Source organism: Somniosus microcephalus, chromosome 5 (genome assembly GCF_052327205.1).
Source record: "Somniosus microcephalus isolate GS21.2 chromosome 5, FLI_Smic_1.0, whole genome shotgun sequence".
Lineage (NCBI taxonomy): Eukaryota > Metazoa > Chordata > Chondrichthyes > Squaliformes > Somniosidae > Somniosus > Somniosus microcephalus.
In genome coordinates this window covers 285,173,340-285,195,992 of record NC_140991.1, presented here as the reverse complement: position 1 = coordinate 285,195,992, position 22,653 = coordinate 285,173,340, and the positions used below count along the sequence as shown (strand labels likewise).

General features: G+C 43.7%; 1 protein-coding gene across 2 annotated transcripts in view; it reads left to right on the top strand.

Annotated features, from left to right (window-relative positions):
- nkd2b (NKD inhibitor of WNT signaling pathway 2b) overlaps positions 1 to 14,585 on the top strand; it is a 134,527-nt gene extending 119,942 nt beyond the window's left edge. For both annotated transcript variants that reach the window (XM_085989075.1, XM_085989074.1), the window contains 4 exons: positions 727 to 874; positions 4,212 to 4,296; positions 8,618 to 8,745; positions 12,179 to 14,585. In XM_085989075.1, coding sequence (XP_085845201.1) covers positions 727 to 874; positions 4,212 to 4,296; positions 8,618 to 8,745; positions 12,179 to 12,741 — 924 coding nt within the window. In that variant the 3' untranslated portion in view covers positions 12,742 to 14,585. The remainder of the gene's footprint in view (positions 1 to 726; positions 875 to 4,211; positions 4,297 to 8,617; positions 8,746 to 12,178) is intronic.
- Positions 14,586 to 22,653: the final 8,068 nt, after the last annotated feature.

Sequence of the window (22,653 nt, the reverse complement as noted above, 5' to 3'; positions counted from 1 at the left end):
GTGAAGGGTTATGGGAAGCGGGCAGGGAAGTGGCTTTGAGCCCTAGATCTGCCATGATCTTATTGAATGGCGGAGCAGGCTCGAGGGGCCAAGTGGCCTATTCCTGCTCCTATTTCTTATGTTCTTAAATGAAATTTTCATTGCTAAGAGATTTTTTACGCAAGAGTATTGTGGGATATGACGCAAAGACAAGTAAATGGAGTTGAGGTAAAGATCAGCATGATCTAATTGAATGGCAGAGCAGGTACGAGGGGCTCAATGGCCTATTCCTGTTCCTATGTAACAGGATCGAGGGGCTAACTGGCTGACTGCTGTTGCTATGAGGAAACTTGAGGGCTGTTAATTTTTAAGTTTCCATTCATTACTACAAAAATTTAAATGTAATCTGAAATGTGGCATCATATTGACACATATTAATGTGCCTGGAATTTGAACATGTCCGCTAGGAAGTCGTTGGGCTTTTACATTCTTGAGATGTAGGATATCGTATAGAAAAGAAAGACTTGCATTTATATAGCTGCTTTCACGACCTCGGAACATCCCAAAGTGCTTTACAACCAATGAAGTACATTTGAAGTGTAGTCACTGTTGTAAGGCATGGACTAGTGTTTGAATAATGCACGTGTCCAGACGTTAACCTGTGGGAAAAGCTTCTGTGCAGCCAAGGATTTTTCATTTGACTAAAACGTAGCTGTTAACCGTGTGCATATTTTTTTTTACATGCAGGATATGTCCAGCCTAATGCACACCATCTATGAAGTTGTAGATGCTTCGGTAAACCAATCATCTGCCAGCAGCAAGACACTGAGGGTAAAGCTGACGGTGACCCCTGAACCCTCCCATAGGAAGAAAGATGGCCTCGCCAATGGTCAAGGTAGACCAGTTGACATTTGAGTGCTCATCTACAGCAATCTGAATATCAAATAGCTTCCTTTGTTTAATTTTTTATTGTTCTGGAGCATGTCTCTCTGAACAAGAGGGCTGATCTTGGTCCTTGCTGGTAGGTATTTGGACTACCTGATCTTCAAATATGGTTGCCCAGCAAAACTTTTAAGTAGTTCAATACCACATCGCCATTCATTCAAAACAGACTATAATGCCCAATCTCGCTGTGGTGCTGCAAGGGTTAAGTTTTTTTTTTGAAGAAAATGTTTCCCTCCCCACAATTTCACATTGCACCATTACTGTCACAGTGTTGGCCCTGGCTCAGTGGGTAGCACTCTCGCCTCTGAGCCTAAAGGTTGTGCGTTCAAGTCCCACTCCAGAGACTTGAGAGCACGACATTTAGGCTGACACTCCTGGTGCCAGTACTGAGGGAGTTCTGGTCGAAGTGCCCTCTTTCAGAGACGACCTTAAACTGAGGTCCCGTCTGCCCCCTCAGGTGGACATAAAAGAGCCAACGACACTATTTTGAAGAAGAGCTGGGAAGTTACCCCTCGGCCAACACCTAAAACATATTGGCCCAGAAATTCGGGTCGGGGGCTTCCTGCGGGTGCAAGCCCCCGATCTGCACTTACCTTGCGTGCCGGCCGTTGAGCTGTAGGGCCCCGTGGGATTCCGATCCGGGGCCTGGTCCAGCTGCCGGCGCGCAGTGCTTGCGTATCCCGGGGCGCAGTTAGTTCAATGCGTCCCCTGGGATCACGTGGGCCATGGGCAGCCAATCGGAGCAGGGAAAAGCCCATTCATAAGTCTGACAGGAAGAGCTGTCAAGACTTATAAATACTACAGCCCCAAAATAGCACTAAACATTCAAATACATTTTTTTTTAAATCACATTTTTTAAATAAACTATAAATTACATGAAAACTATTTTAAACAATTTAAATTTTTGAAAAAAATAATTTTATATTCTAACGGGGCTAAAAATAAACTTACCTTGCTTTAAAGTATTTAAAAATAAACCTGTGGGGAAAAATGTTTTAATTTTAATTAATTCACCACTTACCTTGTAAAAAGTAGGCCTTACGCCTGCTTTTTACATTTCTAAATCCTGCAGGCTTACGATCCCGGAGAAACCTGTATATAAAAAAAAAACGTAAGTTCGATGCGCATCCTCCCCCACACACGCGTTCGACCTCTGAACCTCTTCGTTTAGAGGAACGGAAGTGCCAGTTTCCCGCGCATGCGCAGTGCATGCAGAAAACCGGCACTTCCATCGGGCCTACGGGTGAGTACCCCGTGCGTACTCGCCCGTGGAGACCCGAATTTCTGGGCCATTAACTGGCCATTACCTCATTGCTATTTGTGGGACCTTCAAAGTACTTCAAAAGTATTTAATTGGCTGTAAAGTGCTTTTGACGTCCTGAGAACGTGAAAGGTGCTATATAAATGTAAGTTATTCCTTATTTTTCTCGTTTTGGATTTGATCATGTCCATAGTTTCCACACTACTCCACAACTTGCCATGAAAACAGAAGATCTCGCATGGAATTAGTCACCGTGGCCTGAATCGCTATAGAAACCAGCAGGAACGGTGCGTGGGAGAAGTTAAAATCGGCCGAATCCACTGAAGCCGCACTGTTCCCAGCCGGCGCCATTTTATCTCCCCTGACTTTAATTTACATAGATTTTACAACCCAGAAACAGGCCATTCGGCCCAACTGGTCAATGCCACTGTTTATGCTCCACATGAGCCTCTTCCCATCCTACTTCATCTAACCCTATCTGTGCTTATCTAGCTTCCCCTTAAATGCATCTATGCTATTCATGTAGTAGCAAATTCTACATTCTGACCACTCTGGGTAAATAAGTTTCTTCTGAATTCCTTATTGGATTTATTGGTGAACATCTTTTATTTATGGCCTCTAGTTTTGGACTCCTCACAACTTAAATCTAAAAGTCATTTCCTGATGATGTCATAGGCGCCGCAATGTGATTTAACGGGGGTAGGGAGGCCCGGCCCACACGCTGTCAAACCCATGCGGGATGCAGGACAGCAACCAGAAGGGGCCACGGTAAAGTAACGTTTTGAATTCTTCGGCAGGATTCCTTGGGAGCCAGGTGGTGCAGGAACCCCTCCACCGGGGGCCCCCGAGAAGGAATTCCTGGACCTCCTCATCCTCCGCACTCCCCAGACCACCATCATTTTGGACCCCCCAGCATTTCCCTCATGAGCTCCCTAGTGGTTACTGCTTCCTGACCCAATTCCCGCTCCTGCCGGCCTTTACATCATTCCTATCTGCTTCGGGTGGGAGACCGATTTCAGATAAATGAGGCCAGGCCAGTTTAAATCCGGCAGGTCTCGCAAGGGTCACCTATTTCCGCTCACCCCTGCCCGCACCCCCCTCCCAAAACCCCCATCACTGATTTGCTTCCCCCTCCCCCTCAGAGTTAAAATTGCCACCTCCTCTCCGCCCACCACCCCCCGAGTTAAAATTAACACAAATGTGTTTGGTGTATATATGTAAATATAACACCGGCGATTCCAGTACATTGTTATCTCAATTCAACATAGCCAAGTGCACAGAACTCATCCTGTTCTATGGCAGTCTTCTTGTGGAGGTGTGTAGCTTGCAACCTGCTAGAGTTATATTTGATTACAAATGGATTCACCACATTTAGAAAAGCACAGGTGTAAAAAAAAAAAGTTAGGCCATGCCGGCATTGTCCTGCCTTCTGTAACATGATCATTGTCCCCGTTACTAATTAGTTTACATCTGTTCAGTCGCATTTTTAACAAATATATGGAGGAGTTTGCCTGTGACAGAGGTGAGCTGAATGTGGAGAGCACCCTTAATTTGGCAATATTCTGCAGATTGCAGGACGGCTTTAGGAAAAATATGGGTAGAATACAAAAGTGAAGTTCAGTCTACCCTTTCCCATTGTGTCTTAACTCCATCCTCTTAATGGAACCCTACTGTGTGAGTGTGATTTTTTTTTTCCACTTCCCCAGCCCCTCTTGCAGCCTCTGAGCAAGAGAGCCATTTGTACCAATTTATGGGTATTTTGTCCAGTTGATTCACGCCCACTCGGGACTGGATTGAAACTGTCGGAATTTAATTTGTGTATCTTGCAGCTGAGAGGGAGGGAGAGATGATTTTTATTCTCTGCATGAATTCAATCCCATATCCCACTCTCTCCTCCACTGATTGCTGTGGAAAATTTCACTTGAGGGAGTGTTTTTTTCGGGGAGTATGGGAACTGCTGTGAGGTAATGAGCACTGGCTGAGCTGAGCAGGTTTATGGACAGATTTTTGCATTTACCTTTTCCAGAGCGAGAAAGCAGTCGGTGCAGGAACGAAGCTGAACATGCGGAGGAAGTGAAGAGCGCAGACAAAAGGCTCTCTGCCCAGCTGAGGTACTGGAGGCTAATCCATCTCCTCTAACACATTTCTGACCTGATCTCTGCATTACAAGGATCATTGAAAAGGGAGATGAAGTGGAAAAGCCATTTTAACCCTTGGCGTGCTGAGCACTTGAGTTTGTTGCTGGCTTCTCAGTAAAATGCGGCGAGGTGTGATTCTGTGAGGCTCAACTCCCAGTGGACATTCTCGCTAGACAGGAACGCAGGCTGCATAATCAATCCTGTTGTGTTGTAACTGGCTCTCCATGCTGGGAGAGCAAGCTTGCAAAATGATCCCTAAGATGTTTTAGGAATAAACTTCTCCCTGTTTCACAGATTAATCCCACTTTACTCACCACATTCCTCAATCTCTTTTCTCCATCAAAGGGCATCCAAATATCTCTGGGAACCACGTATACTCCTTCCCTGACAATTTATTCTGCCGCTCTACTATCCTTGGGAACTTCCTTCCGTGCTCCTAATTTCCTCATTTTTAAACATGTGCTCCCCTGGATTTGACCATAGTAAACTATTTGCCTGCCCATTTCATATATATCTTTAAACTTCAGTTGGGTCATGTCGAAGTGCCATCTTTTCCAACTTCTTTGACCTTTCTTCATAACTTATCTTCTTGATACCTGTTTCTCACCTTTATAGAGTCTTAAGCCACAATATCTTCCCTATGATTAGGTTGGGTACAAATTGGTTGAGGACATTAAATACAAACTGTTGAAAAGCAAGTTCAGGACAGATGTTAGGAAGCACTTCTTCACACAAAGAGCGATCAATACCTGAAATGGCCTTTTGAGTAGGATCATCTTTGGAATCATTCACAAAGCATCTTCACAGGCTTTTATAGACAAGATGGGCTGAATGGCCTCCCTCATCTGTACTAATCTTTGTGAGGTGATGAGAATTGCACATAAGCTCTCCAGCTGAGGTCGAACCAATGCCTTTTGATTTGTATATTCTTTTGTTGCTGTAGCTCACCATAGTGCTGATGGCTTCATAGATTAATCCTCTCTAACACCTTGGCTCTCTATCCTATTCAGCACATTGCACCATTGTTCCATTTTGACACTTACTCCCTCTTCTGGTTCCTTGACCCATTATTACTTTAGTACGATAGCAAAATTAATTACTTTACATTTGTTAACATTTGTGGACCTCATGGGCCAACTATTGACCTGGCTACCTAAATTCTTGTTGCATTGTTTTTCATTATTTGACCAGCCTCCTATTTTGATATAATCAGCTAACTTGTAAACTTTCCTTGCAGTATCCTTATCCATTTAATATAGGTTATAAAAAGCAAGGCTATTCACTGTGTATCAATCTTCATTCTAGCCTCATGCCGTTTCCTGCTCTTGCCCTGAACTAGACAATTTCATTCACTTTGCTTCCAATTTCCACCCTTCCCTCACCTTCACATGGTCCATCTCCGACTCTTCCCTTCCCTTCCTCGACTTTTCCGTCTCCATCTCTGGGGATAGGTTATTGACAAACATTCACTACAAGCCCACTGACTCCCACAGCTACCTGGGCTACACTTCCTCCCACCCCGCCTCCTGTAAGGACTCTATTCCATTCTCCCAGTTTCTCTGTCTCCACCGCATCTGCTCTGACGATACCACCTTCCACACCAGTGCTTCCGACATGTCTTCCTTTTTCCTCAACCGGGGATTCCCCTCTACTGTGGTTGACACAGCCCTTGACCGTGTCCGTTCTATCTCCCGCGCTTCTGCCCTCACCCCTGCCCCTCCCTCCCGGAACCACGATAGAGTTCACCTTTCACCCCACCAGCCTCCACATTCAACGGATCATCCTCCGCCATTTCTGCCAAACACATCTTCCCCTCCCCTCCCCTTTCAGCATTCCGTAGGGACCGCTCCCTCCGCGACACCCTAGTCCACTCCTCTATCACCCCCAGCACCCCTTCCCCTTCGCCCGGCACCTTCCCGTGCAAATGCAGGAGATGCAACACATGCCCTTATACCTCCCCCCTTCCCACTGTCCAGGGCCCCAAACACCCCTTCCAGGTGAAACAGCGATTTACTTGTACTACTTGCAATTTAGTATACTGTATTCGCTGCTCACGATGTGGTCTCCTCTACATTGGGGAGACCAAACGCAAATTGGGTGACCGCTTTGTGGAACACCTCCGTTCAGTCCGTAAGGGGGACCCCGAGCTTCCGGTCACCTGACTCTTTAATTCACCGCTCCATTCCCACTCCGACCTCACCGTCCTCAGCCTCTTGCATTGTTCCATGGAAGCTCAGCGTAAGCTCGAGGAACAGCACCTCCTCTTTTGATTAGGCACTTTACAGCCCTCTGGACTCAACATAGAGTTCAACAATTTCAGATCATAACCTCGGCCCCATCACATTTTTTATCCACACTTTTTGTTTGTGCTTTTTTCTTCCCTCCCACATGGCAGCTGTCTTTCATTCTGCCAGCACAATTCACACTTCATCTAGAGCCATCCTTTGTTTCCTAACCTGTCCCATTACCATCTCCTCTTGCCTTGAATATCTCTTAATGCTTCTTCACTTCTCCTGCCTTCCATCCTATCACAGACCTTCCCTTTTGTTCTTTCATCCCCTCCCCCATTTCCCAGCCCCTAAACTTGCTTTAAAATCTGTTCCTTTTCCTGCTTTGTTCCAGTTCTGACGAAGGGTCTTCGACCTGAATCTTTAACTCTGTTTCTCTCTCCACGGATGCTGCCTGGCCTGTTGAGTTTTTCCAGCATTTTCTGTTGTTATTTCATTCTAGCCTCATTGATAGCTGTCCTTGTTTCCTGGTTTGAGCCTATTGCTTGGCCAATGCCGGACTTTGTCTAATGTTATTTTGTTTTATAGAAAGAAAGACTTGCATTATACAGCGCCTTTCACGACCACCGGACGCCTCAAAGCGCTTTATAGCCAATGAAGTTTTTTTTTTGAAGTGGAGTCACTGTTGTAATGTAGGAAACGCGGCAGCCAATTTGCACATAGCAAGGTCCCACAAACAATGTGATAATGACCAGCAAATCTGTTTTTGTTTTATGTTGGTTGAGGGATAACTATTGACCAGGACATCGGGGATAACTCCCCTGCTCCTCTTCAAAATAGTGCCATGGGATCTTTTACATCCACCTGAGAGAGCAGATGGGGCCTCAGTTTAATGTCCCATCTGAAAGATGGCACCTCTGACAGTGCAGCACTCCCTCAGCCTAGCTTTATGTGCTCAAGTACCTGGAGTGGGACTTGAACCCACTACCTTCTGACTCAGGCGTGAGTGTGCTTCCCACTGAGCCACAGCTGATACTATCAGTTACTAAAATTTCAAAAGTTTCCTGAAAATCCAAGTATAGATCAGCTGTACTTCCCCTGCCCACTATGTCATAGACTCTTACAATACAAAAGGAGGCCATTCAGCCCACCATGCCTGTGTTGGCTCTTTGAAAGAGCGAACCAATTAGTCCCACTGCTCTGCAAAAAAAAAAAAAAAAACTTTTTTTCTTGAATTTCTGCTAACTGCCCTTTAACAAATTGTGCCTTTCACTGTGTTCGCACACTCAAAATCATTTCAAACCTGATGTGCTATAGCTTCCTGCTATTCCTCAATCCAATGGTGCCAATTTCCGATCCTTCCCAAATTTAGTGAAATTACTAAAGACCTTTGTTAAAGCTTCATTTAATTTTAGTTTCTAACACTTTTAAGACGTAACAGATTCAAATCTGAGTCGGCTAGTTTGTGTGTTTGGAGTACCATCTTTTAATGACCCTACATATCCATTAGTATTTGCTGCTAGCCGCTTGGCGTGCTTCTCGAGGGTTCCTGGAAATCCGTTGTCTTGCTTAAGCAACTTTTCCCACACTTCCTGGGTAAGGACCGATAGATAGTTGACAACTCCACTATTTTTTTAATCCCTGGATTCTAGATTTCCACTATCTTTTTTTAAAGGGACCGGTTTTCTTTCACCCGTCATTTACTGTGTATAGTTTGAAGAGACCTTTATTGTTAATTAAAAGTGCCCAGGTTATGGATGCCTTTATTATGCCACGCTTTGAGAGCTGCAGATTGGCTGGAAACCTGCCGGGTCAAAGTTCAACCAAAAAGAGGGAAGGTATTGAGGGTATTTTGAAACGAAACCAGACCTTTTTCCAGACATCGGGAAGTCAAGACTTTGACATTACTATTGATGCATTTGGGTTGAGGAAACTGGCTTTGGGTTCAACCCAAACTGCACCCAACCCGCTGAGCTCGCGTCGAGATATGAGATGTTAATCTGTTGGGAGTGCAACAACAACGGAAGGCTGAAAACAAATCTTAATTGAGTTCCGATTTCTTGCAGAAGATACAACAGTGACCAGCAGCATTCAAATATTCGTGAGCATTACTGTGTAGATGAAAACACAGAGAGAAGAAACCATTACTTGGACTTGGCTGGGATAGAAAACTACACATCCAAATTTGGACCAGGTATAGAAATAAAATGGCCACTACTCCTCCTCTTTGGTTAGGAGAAGTACATTCCAGATCATCATAACTCGCTGCGTAAAAATATTTCTCCTCATCTGCCCTCTGGTTCTTTTTGCCCATTATCTTAAATCTGTTTCATAGACATAGAAACATAGAAGATAGGAGCAGGCCATTCGGCCCTTCGAGCCTGCTCCGCCATTCAATGAGATCATGGCTGATCATCCAAATTCAGTACCCTGTCCCTGCCTTCTCCCCATATCCCTTGATCCCTTTAGCCTTAAGAAATATATCCAACTCTTTCTTGAATATATTTAATGAACTGGCCTCCACCGCCCTCTGTGGCAGAGAATTCCACAGGTTCACCACTCTCTGGGTGAAGAAATTCCTCCTCATTTCAGTCCTAAATGGCTTACCCCTTATCCTTAGACTATGACCCCTGGTTCTGGACTCCCCGGCCATCATAAACATCCTTCCTGCATCTAGTCTGTCCAGGCCTGACAGAATTTTATAGGTTTCGATGAGATCCCCTCTCCATCTTCTAAACTCCAGTGAGTATAAGCCCAATCGACACAATCTCTCCTCATACGTCATTCCTGCCATCCCAGGTATCAGCCTGGTGAATCTTCGCTTCGCTGCGCTCTTTCCATGGCAAGAACGTCCTTCCTCAGGTAAGGCGACCAAAACTGCACACAATACTCAAGGTTCTAATCCTCTGATTACTAATCCTCCTGCCAGTGGAAACTGCTTCTCCTTATCCACTTTATCAAAACCCCTCATAATTTTGAACTCTTCTATTAAATCTGCCCTTAACCTTCACTGGTCTAAGGAGAACAATCCCTGCTTCTCTCTTCACATAACTGGTACCATTCTAGTAAATCTCTACACCCTCCCCAAGGCTTTGAGGTCCTTCCTAAAGCGTTGTGCCCAGAATTGAACACAATACTCCAGCTGAGGCCTAACCAGTGATTTGTAAAGCTTTAGCATAACTTCCTTACTTTTGTGTTCAGTGCCCATCAAGAACAAGTTCAACTTGCTAACTGAATAGAGCAGGAAGCTACCTCCTGTAGTGCGATGAAGCCACACTGTTGTAAATAGAGAGACCTATAAAGCCCAGCAACTTGTTAGTTACCACAGCAAACTTTCAGGTGGTTATTGGTTGGACAGCTCATTCATGCCTCCCTGCCTATCATCCCTCCCTGTCTTGGAGCTGAAATGTAAACTGTCTGACTAATGGAAACTTTCAAATAAATCAGGTAACACCCCCTCCCAAGTGCCCAAATTGTTCTTCAGTTTATTTCAACATGAGCATATTTTGGCGGGGTGGGGGCTTTTTATTTTTTCCTCCTAATTGGACTGAAAGATGCATAAACATCTTCAACTTTTGCAGCCATCACTAACATTAAAGTCCTGTAGGTCGGGTACAGTACTTACAGTACAAGTTAACTGCTTCAACAATGAGCCTGAGCCTTGGAAAAGCTTCTATTTTCTTCCATTTTCCACATGGTGATGTAGCTATTGAGTGAGTTTACAAATTCTGGTTAGCACAAAGATGCTGACTCCCTCCCTCCGCCACCTTTCGCCCCCGCTAGGAATTGGTTTAAAGTCATTGAAACGCTTTTATTTAGGGCCTGAAATGGAGACATCAGTATAGCCTTGAGACTCCGATCTCAAAGTTGAAAGAATCATTTTTTATTATCCATTATTGCAGTTCCTCTAAACACTCTTGAGGTTACTGGAAAGATAACTTTGCAGGCCAAGTCTGCAATATTAGATGTGGCTGCTGTTGTTGGTTGCTGTTTAGTGATTTGTTGCTTCCATACCTCCCAGTTAAGGTTGTTTCACTTGGAGATAACCAAACAACTTTTGAATAGTCCAATAGATTAGCCATGAGTCACATGCGGTGAATTGGAAATCCAGATGTGGCTAATTGCATTTCTGATTAGTAAATAAAAAATGAGCATTAGACACTGCCATTGGGCATGAGATCTCAATACTCACATTCACATGGTGTACGCTTGTGAACTTTAACCTTTTTGTGCGTTTGTTGGTAAAATGGTAAGATGAAAGCAGAGTGTGCAAGTGTTTTTTTAATTGTGGGTGCTTTACTTCCTTGGCTGCATAAGGGTGGTAGATATTTGTTGAGTAAGTAACCACATGTGCAGTACATTTACCTGTATTTTGTGAGGCGTTTTCTACTAAAATGAGTGCCTGTGGCTAAAACAGTGTTGTCATAGTAACACCTGTGGCTAGTCAGCAGTTTCTGTTGGACAACACTGAAATAATGAGTGCTTCAATTAAGAGAACAAAAGGAGTAGGCGACTGCACACTGTCCATGTGGAACTAATATAAATTGGTGGTATGTAGCATTAATGAAGTCTGCTGAAAAAGCAGATGGTTTGGGACAAATCCAGCCTTCATGGACGACTTAGCAGCATTCTGGCATTTTGTGGGCTCCCATATGGTTTTGGCACTGATGGGGTTAAGAACTGATTTCCTTTTCAGATCAAAGCAGGGCAACGACGGTGCCAAATTGGACTGCTGCCTGTGCCCAGCGCTACATGATCCACACAAGTGCAGGAACTTATCTTCTGTACAAATACACAGAGGGCTGGAAGGTGGCCAAGTTTCATTCACACTCAACGATAAATTAACCGCCCCAAGACACAGCATAACAGCAGAACTCTAGGGCACACTTAAAAGGTTGACCTTGAGTCCTGGAAAAGTGGGCCGTGTAATTTGGAATGACTGACACACAGGCTGTTCTTCACATGCTGACCAATTTGAAAACACAATTCCTGCAATAGGGCAGTGGTCACTCTTTCCATCTTTTCCCAGTGCAAATGGAAACGCAGTGAAGGGACACTTGGCCTGTGTCTGAATGCAGAAACCCTATTTCCATTTTGGCTGTGAACCACATTAAAGCTATTGTGTTGCATAGAATTATATTGCTCAAAATCTACAGCACAGAAACGGGCCATTCGGCCCAACTGATCTGTGCCAGTGTTCATACTCCTCCGCGCGAGCCTCCTCCCACTCTAATGACCTCTTCCCGCCCTGCCCCCATATCTCTCTCTTCCCCTGTCCCTCATCTATGCATCTAGTCTCCTCTTAAATGCATCAGTACTATCTCCTTCAACCACTCCCATGTGGCAGCAAGTTTGATGTTCTCACCATTTTTTGTACAAAGAAATTTCTCCGAAATATTTGATCTGTTAGTGACTCTTATGTTGATGCCACCTTTGTTCTGCACTCACCCACAAGTGGAAACAATTTCTCCACATCCACCCTATCAAACCACTTCATTATTTTAAAGACCTTTTATCCGGTCTCCTCTTGGTCTTCTCAATGATCAGATCTATTGAAAATGTTATTTTGTCTCTGCTAATCAGCTCGTCTCATTCTGTTGACGCTGGTTTGTCCCCTTCTCTTTCAGGGTCCCCACCTTTGCAGACCAGACAAGAGCACCATGGGAAAAATGCTCACTCCCAGAACAGGTCGCGATCCCAAGAATCGGAGGCCCACAGCAGCCACCATCGTCGGTCCCAGCTCCTCCTGGACCAGTCTTCTCCGACGAGCGTGGGCGAGCTCAGGTCGGCCGAAATGCACCAGCGGCTGAAATGCCAGGAGAAGCCGCTCGGGAAGTCCCCCAAAGGGGCGGGGAAAGCTCCTGCCACGCCCGGCCAGAGCAGCGGAAATAAGGCGGGGAAAGGCCTGCACTACCACTCCCAGCCCAACCACGCGGGACACGACCACCATCACTTCCAGCAACAGCAACAACACAGCCATAAAAAGTACAGGCAACGAATGAAAGACAACCACTCCCCGCTGAAGGCGGCCCACGCTCAGCCGCCGGCACTGGAGCAGGAGTTCGTACGGGATCTGCCGCCGGTCATGTCGAGCGATGGCTACGTCATGCCTGTCATTCAGCGGCATGAGCACCACCACCACCACGAGCACCATCACCACCATCATTACCACCATTACCACCAGTCGTGAGGAGCCAGTAATGGCAGCAAGAAAGAAAAATAAGAAAAAAGCCTCATGTTCGAGGGCTGGACTTTGCCCGTCTCCATGATAACTGTGCTTTCTGCACGTAGTACTGTGGCGGTGGCCATTTTTGAACTGACCGGTTGAGGCGTGCACGAGCAAAATGGTTGGGAACAAACTGGCTTCAAAACTCAACATGTCCGCTCCATCAAGTTGCATTTTCTCGCGCTTATTTAAAAAAAAAAGGAAAGTTGTAATTTTTCTCAGTTTGAACTGATATGTGTGCGAATCTCTAGGGATAATAATCACTTTCTTATCTTCTCCCCAATGTCTGCGTGACTCAGGTGAGATGTGCAGCTCCTTGGCTACACACAAGACTGCCCACCACGAAGCACAGGCCTACTTTATATCTTGTTTTTTTGTTATATAACAATGGAAAAATGATCCAAGAAAATTTGAAACACCACTGCCATTACTCTGCTGCATAAGAAATATAAACGTCCGAATTTATTATGTTTTATTATTAACTGAAAGGAACTTCTATTTTATACTGGACTGAAAATACTTCTGCTCGCTCGCTCTGTGGTACTGTGGGCCTGAGCGACCAAGACAAACTATAATGGAAGCCCTAAGCTCATTCCGCAAGCCATTTGGGAGCGGGCTTCTTCTGTCAAAGCAAGATTGCCTTTACTGTGGGCACCATTTGAAGTGTATTGTGTTGTGAACTGACACTTAGAATAGTCTGTCAGCATGTATTAATAACACCATAAGGATGAATGTAACTCATAGTAATCATTTTTTAAATATAATTTATTCATATTTTGAGATCTCTTTTTTAGTTGTACCCTCTTTGGTTTCTGTCATCGATGCTGACTTCATCGATAGGGTCCCACCTTCGTAGGGAAGTGTTTGGCAATTTTTTTTCCGTATGGATGAGAAATTCCGCATCGTTTTTCTCCTATCTCCTGTACGTGACTCCGTGATGCGATTACGCGATCTTGGAGTGTATTTGCAAGCCAGTTACAAGAAGCTCTGCCAAGCAATTTTTCTACCCCCCCACCCCCCCCCCCCCCACCCCCTGTGAGATGCTACACCTTTAAGAAACAAGTGATGCTGGATTTGCGAATGGGCTGCTGATACAGTAGCCACACCCTGGTATCACACTCCGATTTTACTGCTCCCATGCTAAAGTGTCTTGCAAAACATCTGATCGTGTTTGAAAACAGAGGATGATGGGGACAAGTGGATGGGTGATGCAATAATATCTTCGCCTCTGCCACTACTCATTTTTTTCTAAATTGCTTTTCTTAAAACAAAAGCATTGAAAAAGTTGACGTGACATAAGATCAATCTGCCGAGGCTCAAATCTCAAACGTTTAGAACAGACTATTCCAGGAACTGAATTGAGCTTAAAGAAAAACCAACTCCCTATCTCGGTAATTCTGCTTTTAAATACAAAACCCATGTCCAAATCCCTCTGCAACCTGTTGTTTGTACAAAACTATATTTTCTTGTATAGTTGCCAGGGAACTTCTGTACTATAGGTCATCACAGCTCTGTATCAATATCTTGGTCAAGATCAACACTTTCTCAGAGCTGACACTCGTATCTAGGAACAAAAGCAATATGTTGCTGTAATACTTTTATTACATTCCAGTTTTGTGTGGATTTTCCCCATATTATGTTGACAGTATTCTCCCAGATATGTTATCTAAAGTAGCCAATACCATATTGTAGTGATATTTTTGTAAAAAAAAAAAAAGACCTTTCATAATAGTTCTACTTTATTGGATTTCACTGCGATTTTTGTATAGTATTGTACATGGACTTAATTAAATGTATTATTTATTTAACGGCAAGCAATCGGTTTTCATTTGAAGTGTAAAGTTTTGCTATAATCTGTTAATTTGCCAGACCTCTTGTATTCTTCCTTAACTGCGGCACTGATGACAATTTAGGGACGGTGAAACCTTGTTCGCAGAATTTTTGTTTATTCAAAGTTTTTACAAAACACAAACTAATATAAGCTGCTCTCAACCTCACTGGTGTACTAAGACCATATACAGCCTGGAGATTCACAAGATTAATGGGTTTTCTTCATGATCAAGTTTCTGGGAGCCCTGGCTTTGTTTGAGGAAAACCTGTGTTACTTTCCTTATGATGCAGTTCCACTTTCATGAGGACATGACCTTTTTTTAAGATAAAGCGTTCTCATTTTTTTAAAATTCTTTCTCGGGATGTCGCTGGCAAGACCAGCATTTATTGCCCATCCCTAGTTGCCCAAAGCAGTTTGATACAACTGAGTGGCTTACTGGGCCACTTCAGAGGACAGTTAAGAGTCAACCACGTTGGTGGGGGACTGGAGTCACATATAGGCCAGACCGGGTAAGGACAGATGGTTTCCTCCCCTAAAGGACATTAGTGAACCAATTGGGCTTTTATGACAATCCCACAGCTTCATGGCCACTTTTACTGATTCCAGCTTTTTATTTCCAGATTTTAATAAAACTGAATTTAAATTGTCAAACTGCCATTGGGATTTGAATTCGCATTCTCTGGATTATTAGTCCAGTAACAACCACTGCACTACAATACCTGTAATTGGAAATCTGTCTTTTAATTTTTTTTAATTAATCTATTATGTCCAATTTGGGTCATTTTCTAGCATTGGAAATTCTGTAAAAAATAAATGGAAAGACGAAAATTAAGCTTTGCAAAAGTTTTTGTTGAAAATGGAGGAGGGATAAAAGAACTGGAAATCTTAGACACAGACAGAGGTAAAGAGCGAAATAGACAGATCACGAAAGATAGAAACCGATCGAGAGAGAAAGGTAGTAGCACAGATCGAGAAAGATAGAAACAGACCGATCATGAGAGAGAAACAGACAGATCGAGAAACACACAGACAAATCAAGAAACAGATCATGAAAAAGAGAGAAACTGACAGATCATGAAAAAGAGAAAGATAGAAACAGACAGATCGAGAGAAAAACAGAACAAGAGAAAGAAACAGATCAGGAAAGAGAGAAAGAGAAACAGATCAAGAAAGAGAAACCGATCAAGAAAAAGATAAAAACAAGAAAGAGGGAGAAAGACAAACAGATCGAAAGGGAGATAGAAACAGACAGATTAAGGAAGAGAAACAGACAGATCGAGAAATTGACTGGGTCTTGTGAAAGAGATCAAGAAATTTAGAGCTGGGAAAAGTGTTGGACAGTATTGGGTATCTTGGGCAAGAGAGATGGTAATAGAGATTTTGGGAAGCCGAGAAGAGTGACTGTTGGGGGTCTTTGGGAAAGGAGAATACTAAGGAGAAAGATCACCCCAGTGTAGTGTATCTTGAATTAATTGTCCTATCATTTACCATTAGTCTCCATATTAGAATCATTATTGCTTTGCCTATCTAGTTGGGACTTGCACCCATTCTTACTCAATGATTTCCATATTTCTTCCTATTCCAAGGGCAGTGGTGTATCCATGATGCTCAACAGTCCAATCCCCACACACAATCTCACTTTCTCCGATTTAAAATCGGCCCACTGAATCTTGGGACTTGAGGACTATGGAAGAAACTGGCTTGATGGGTCAAATAGCTTTTTCTGGTTCCATGCTTTGCTTAGTTACAGGTCCCCCAAGCTGTTTTAGTTGATGATTGAGCAATGTTGAATGTTGCAAGTGTTTGTAGCTTAAACAAATGCATATTAAATCATGTGACTGATTAAGTACCCAACTGAGTGAGATTAAAGGAACTTGCCAGGTCATCACTGTTATGGGCTGTCCATGAAGAGATGTCTGAAGAAGAATAAAGGCTGGGAAGGCAGACACTCAGAAGTTATGTTTCTGCAGTCAGCCTTGGAAAAAACTGAGAACTTTGGTCAAAAGGATAGTCACCCAGAAAGATGGAAATAACTTGCAATTATATAGTGCCTTCACAACCTTAGATCATCCCAAAACACACTACAGCCAGTGAAGTAATTTTGAAGTGTAGTCACTATTGTAATGCAGGGAAACACAGCAACCAATTTGTGCACAACCAAGGTCCCACAAACAGAAATGAGATGAATGACCAGCTAATTCATTTTTTATTCATGTTAGTTGAGGGATAAATACTGGTCAGGACACTGGGACAACTCCCTTGCACCACTACAAATAGTGCCATCGGATCTTTTATGTCCACCTGAGAGGGAAGACAGTTTAATGTCTCATCTGAATAACGGCACCTCCAACAGTGCAGCACTCCCTCAGTACTGCACTGGTAGTGTCATCCTGGATTATGTGCTCAAGTCTCGAGTTACTTTATGACTTGGAGGCTGAACAAAGGCTGATGCTGAAACCTAATACATTTGTTTCTCTTCAAGAAATGCTTGCACACTTTGTTAGCTTGTTTTGGAATTTGAGGGGTTGTTTACTACAAGCCATAAAGTAACAATTTATCCAGTGATCCTGTGTTTGAATACATTGGTCCAGAAATTCGGGTCTCCACGGGTGAGTACGATGGGGTACTCGCCCGTAGGCCCAATGGAAGTGCCAGTTTCCTGCATGCACTGCGCATGTGCGGGAAACCGGCACTTCTGTTCCCCTGAAAGCAGGGGTTAAGAGGTTGAACATGTGCGCAGCAGAGGCTGCGCATGCGCATCGAACTTAGGTTTTTTTGCAGGTTTTCCCGGGAGGGTAAGTCTCCAGAAGTTACACATTTAAAAAGCAGGCGTAAGGCCTGCTTTTTACAAGGTAAGTGGTGAATTAATTAAAATTAAAACATTTCTTCCACAGGTTTATTATTTTTAATACTTTAAAGCAAGGTAAGTTTATTTTTAGCCCTGTTAGAAAATAAAAATTGTTTAGAATAGTTATTTCATGTAATTTATAGTTTATTTAAAAAATGTGGTTTTTAAAAAAATTTATTTGAAGATTTAGTGATGTTTTGGGGCCCGTAGTATTTATAAGTTTTGACAGCTCTTCCTGTCAAACTTATGAATGGGCATTCCCTGCTCTGATTGGCTCTCCATGGCCCACGTGATCCCAGAGGACGCTTCGAACTAACTGCGCCCCTGGGATACGCAAGCACTGCGCGCCGGCAGTTGGTGCATGCCCAGGATCGGAATCCCACGCGGGCCCACAGCACAACGGCCGGCACGCTAGGTAAGTGCAGGTCGGAGGCTTGCACCCACGGGAAGCCCCCGACCCGAATTTCTAGGCCAGTAACCTTTGCTCTGGTTGTGGAGTCGGTGACAAAGGGTCATAATTTTAAAATTGTCAGAGTGAGGAGAGAAGGTTTGGAGAAATTTCTAGATGCAGAGGTTGTTGGAATGTGGAATGTCTTGCCACAGCGAGCGATTGAGGCAGAGACCATTGCATCTTTGAAAGAAAATTGGATAAATATTTGAAGTGGGGGAAGATATGGGTTAGTTTCGGAACGCTCTAGGAAAGAGCCAGCGCAGTCGGGATGGGCCGAGCGGCATTGTTCTGTGCTGCAAATTAATTTTTTTTAAAGTTTGAAATTGCTGAGTTTTATTTCACAAGCAGTAGAAGTATTCCCATGTTCCCCTTGTTTTTACACAGTGGGTCAGCAACAGGATGTGTAGATTTAAATTACAACACATAAAAGAAAACATCCCAATTTTTATTTAGTGGGCCCACCCAGGGTGTAATTCAAAGACCTTCCCCAAAGACCCCCTATAGATTCTTTGGAAAATTTGAGCTTTGGACGTTACAAATTACAAAGATCAGACTGCTGAGAATCAGCATCCTTGCTATTTTATTTATGATAACTGTATGCTCTTGATTCCATTACACCAGAGTGCAGCCCTCACTTAAACTGTGATCTTCGTCAGTGAAGTTCTGGGCCATTGTCTGAGTACGTTCATTTTACCCTTAATAAACTTTTATGTGTTTTGACTCCTGCGTCTAGAACTCATTCCTGGTACATAGAGCAGGACTGCAGCCTTGGCCTATTCTTACAGGAGGATCAATCCAATCCCATCAGCATTCTGCTAGATGGATTAGGTTAAACTTGACCCCATTATTGACGGTATTGAAAGTAGGGTTGCGAAGGGGTGGAAAGTTTCCGGTAAATTTCTGGAAAATTTCCACGGGAAGTTTAGCTTGGGAATTTTGCCCAAAAAAGCACATGCTAGCGTAATATTGTTTTTTTTTGTATTTCATTTTTTTTCCACAGGTCCTCTTAAAATTACTAACGGAGATGGAATCTTAATTTATTAAGGAATTTCTTAATCAATATATGTTTATCTTCTTGGCTTGTTTTAATAATTACAAGTTTTGTGTGTGACTGTGAACAATGTGTCCTGATTGGTTGGATGAGCGATTAGCTCCCTCTATTGGTGATGTAGCATCGTGCGTGCACAAGTCCATCACATGGAGCATCAGACAAAATTTACTCACCCTGTTGCAATTGTGCTGATCGACCGCAGTTTGACACAGAGACGAATGCCCTTTATTTCTCTGCATAGAACAATGCCACATTTACCGTCAGATGTGTGGAAGCATTTTACCCCAAGCATTAAAGATGGAAAGATTGTGTACATGTGCAAACACTGTACAAAGCCATATGTAAAGAATGCCACAAAGATGCAGCAGCATTTATCCAAATGCAACAACTTCACTCGAAGCTCACAGCAATCAGCCCAGAGTTCCTCTGCTTCCATTCAAGAAGATGATGGTTCACATTCAGCATCAGGCTCCTTATCAGCAACTCCTGGCCCACTTGGAAGGTTCTTTGATAAAATGGATAACCATAGCCAGAAGAATGCAGATGAGTGCTGTGATGAAATATTCCATTCATCACTGCCTGTGACTGTGGTTGGTTTCAGGTTTCAGTTCCCTTACCTCAGTTCCGTCTCCTCACCATTGTATTGTATATTGTAATGTATTGTGTGTAGGGCTCCGCCCATACCTGGCCCCTATGTAAGCAAGCTCAGTCTGGCCTCATATCCAGTACTGCAGACCTCCAGATGGAAGATACCTCTCTCCACTGCGTGTTACCTTCTAAGTTAATAAAAGCCTTGTTTTGTTTCGCTAACATCGAGTGTCGGAATTATTGAGGCACATCAAGTGCCTTGCTCGAGCTGTATATGCGACAGGCTCACCCCTCATGCTCACAGCCAATGTGTACTGGAAGAGATTTTTCAATGTTATTCGCCCTGCATACAATCCTCCCACCAGACATGCTTTGTCTACTTACTTGCTGGAGGCTGAGTATAACGGAGTCCAAGGAAAGCTCAAAGAAACGATAGAGATGGCAGACTGTGTTGCAGTTATCTCAGATGGGTGGTCAAATGTACGAGGGGAGGGCATCATAAACTACATCGTCTCCACTCCTCTCCCAGTGTTCTTCAAGAGCACAGACACGAAGGACAACAGACACACAGGCACAAACATTGCTGATGAGCTGAAAGCAGTCATCAACAATCTTGGATCACAAAAGCTCTTTGCAGTAGTTACTGACAATGCTGCGAATATGAAGGCTGCTTGTGCTCAAGTGGAGGAGGCCCACCCTCATATTACGTCTATTGGGTGCACAACTCATGGGCTCAACCTGCTCCTCAAGGACATCATGGGTTTGAGAACAGGTAGTTGCAGCAACCTACAACTCCAAGCAAACGACAAAGAATCTACTCTCACCAGTAGCATCTGCAATTGCTCAGATTGAAGGAGATGACGCTGTCTTGTCAGATGTTCTCAGGCTTTTGCTGATTTAAAAGAACAAATCAGCATTGCCCTACCCACATCCCTGCTGCTCAAAGCAGAGGAGAAGGCAATTGTTCAATTCATACAGACACGTCAAGCATTTTGTGTCAAGCCGATTCATGCTGCAGCATACATGCTGGACCCAAAGCATGTTGGGCGACCAATACTTTCTGGAGAACAGATCAACAGCACTTAGTGTGATTTCTACCCTTTCACACCACCTCAATCTGGATGTGGGCAAAGTTCTGGGAAGTCTGGCGAAGTTCTCTACCAAGCAAGGTCTTTGGAATGGGGACGGGATATGGGAATCATGCAAGCATATCAGTGCACATATCTGGTGGAAGGGACTTTGTGCATCTGAGGCCCTGTCATCCATTGCATCGGTGATACTCCAAATCCCACCTTCATCAGCAGCCTCTGAACGAAACTGGTCACTTTTTGGGGATACGCATACAAAGGTGCACAACAGGCTGACTAACGAGAGTGGAGAAACTGGTGGCTATCCGGGTGAACCTACAACTTATTGAGCCAGATACAAAAGTGTCCACCACACAGCTAGACAGTGACACAGAGGAGGAAATGGACACGTCAGAGCCAGAGTCAGAGAATCAGGAGGAGCAATGATGAGTAGAAGACTCATGAGTAGAACACTCAAAGGGACAAAATAAGGACAAATTACAGGTTAAATAAGCTGACGCTCTTTTTATTTTAATGTAGATGGGTCTTTTTTGTGGGGAGGGTTCAATAAAGTTCAAAATTATAACCTAAATAAAGTTTTGAAAGCCTGTTTTTATTTGTATGGAACAGTATGTCTATTTGGATGACAAAGATAATATAAGGGTCAGAGACAAAAACCATCAGTGTGCAAAAAAACTCAATTCCCATGGAAAGTTTCCTCTTTTAAAAAATTCCTGGAATTTTGCAACCCTAATTGAAAGAGCCCCAGTTTCTTTAGTCTCTCCTCATAATTAGAGCCTCCTCACCCCTGGTATCACCCTAGTGATTCTGTCCTTCATCTGCTCCATGGCCTTAACATCCTTCCTAAAGTAAGGCACCCAACGTTGGATCAGGGTCCAGTTCGTCCTCTGTGCTTACAAAAATGTGCAAGTGCCCAGTAAATCAGCGTTAAGGTACTCTCCTCAGAAGAGACAAGAAAAGGCCATTTGGCCCATCAAACCTACTCCCTCCATAGGCCTCAGATAATTTTCTAGGTGCAGGAAAAAGCCTTGAGGAGGTGTCGATGGGAAGACGAAGAAAAATCAAATAGAAAAAGCATATCGAACAAAGCCAGTGAAAAAACAGCTTTTAGTTTAGATGATTTTAACAGAATAGACTTAAGCAGTGTATACTTGGAAAAAGTTGGTTAAATACAAGAAATGTTATTGCACTCCCCTCTACTTGGTATCTAGATTTTATATTTTTTTGGTTGAATTTTTTAAGATGGAGAATGCCGGTGTGAAGGGATCAGCAGTTCACTTTTGGCTTTCAGGTCTGGTATAGTAAGAACATAAGAATTAGGAGCAGGAGTAGGCCATACAGCCCCTTGAGCCTGCTCCGCCGTTCAATAAGATAATGGCTGATCTTCAGCCTCAATTCCACTTTCCCACTCTATCTCCATATCCCTTGATTCCCCGAGAGTCCAAAAATCTATATCTCCGCCTTGAATATACTCAACGATTTAGCATCCACAGCCCTTTGGGGTAAAGAATTCCAAAGATTCACAACCCTCTGAGTGAAGAAATTCCTCCTCATCTCAGCCTTAAATGGCCAATCCCTTATCCTGAGTCTATGCCCCCTAGTCCTAGACACTCCAGCCAGAGGAAACAGCCTCTCAGTATTTACCCTGTCAATCCCCATCGGAATCTTACATGTTTCAATGAGATCACCTCTCATTCTTCTAAACTCCAGAGAGTATAGGCCCAATCTATAGTGAACCAAACCAATGCATAATCGAGTTCCCCCAAACTCTGCCCTCACCCCTGCCTTGGAACAACCTACACCACAGCACCAGTGTGATGTTTCCATCTTCCATACCAGCCTCTCTTTCATGAGGAACTGGGTTGAATCTGCCTAAACCTTTCATGTCGAACTCTGGCAGCCCGCTCACAATCCCTGAGGAAATGCTGCACTGTCGGAGGTGCCGTCTTTCAGCTAGACATTAAATCGAGGCACTGTCTGCCATCTCAGGTGGATGTAAAGGATCCCATGGCACTATTT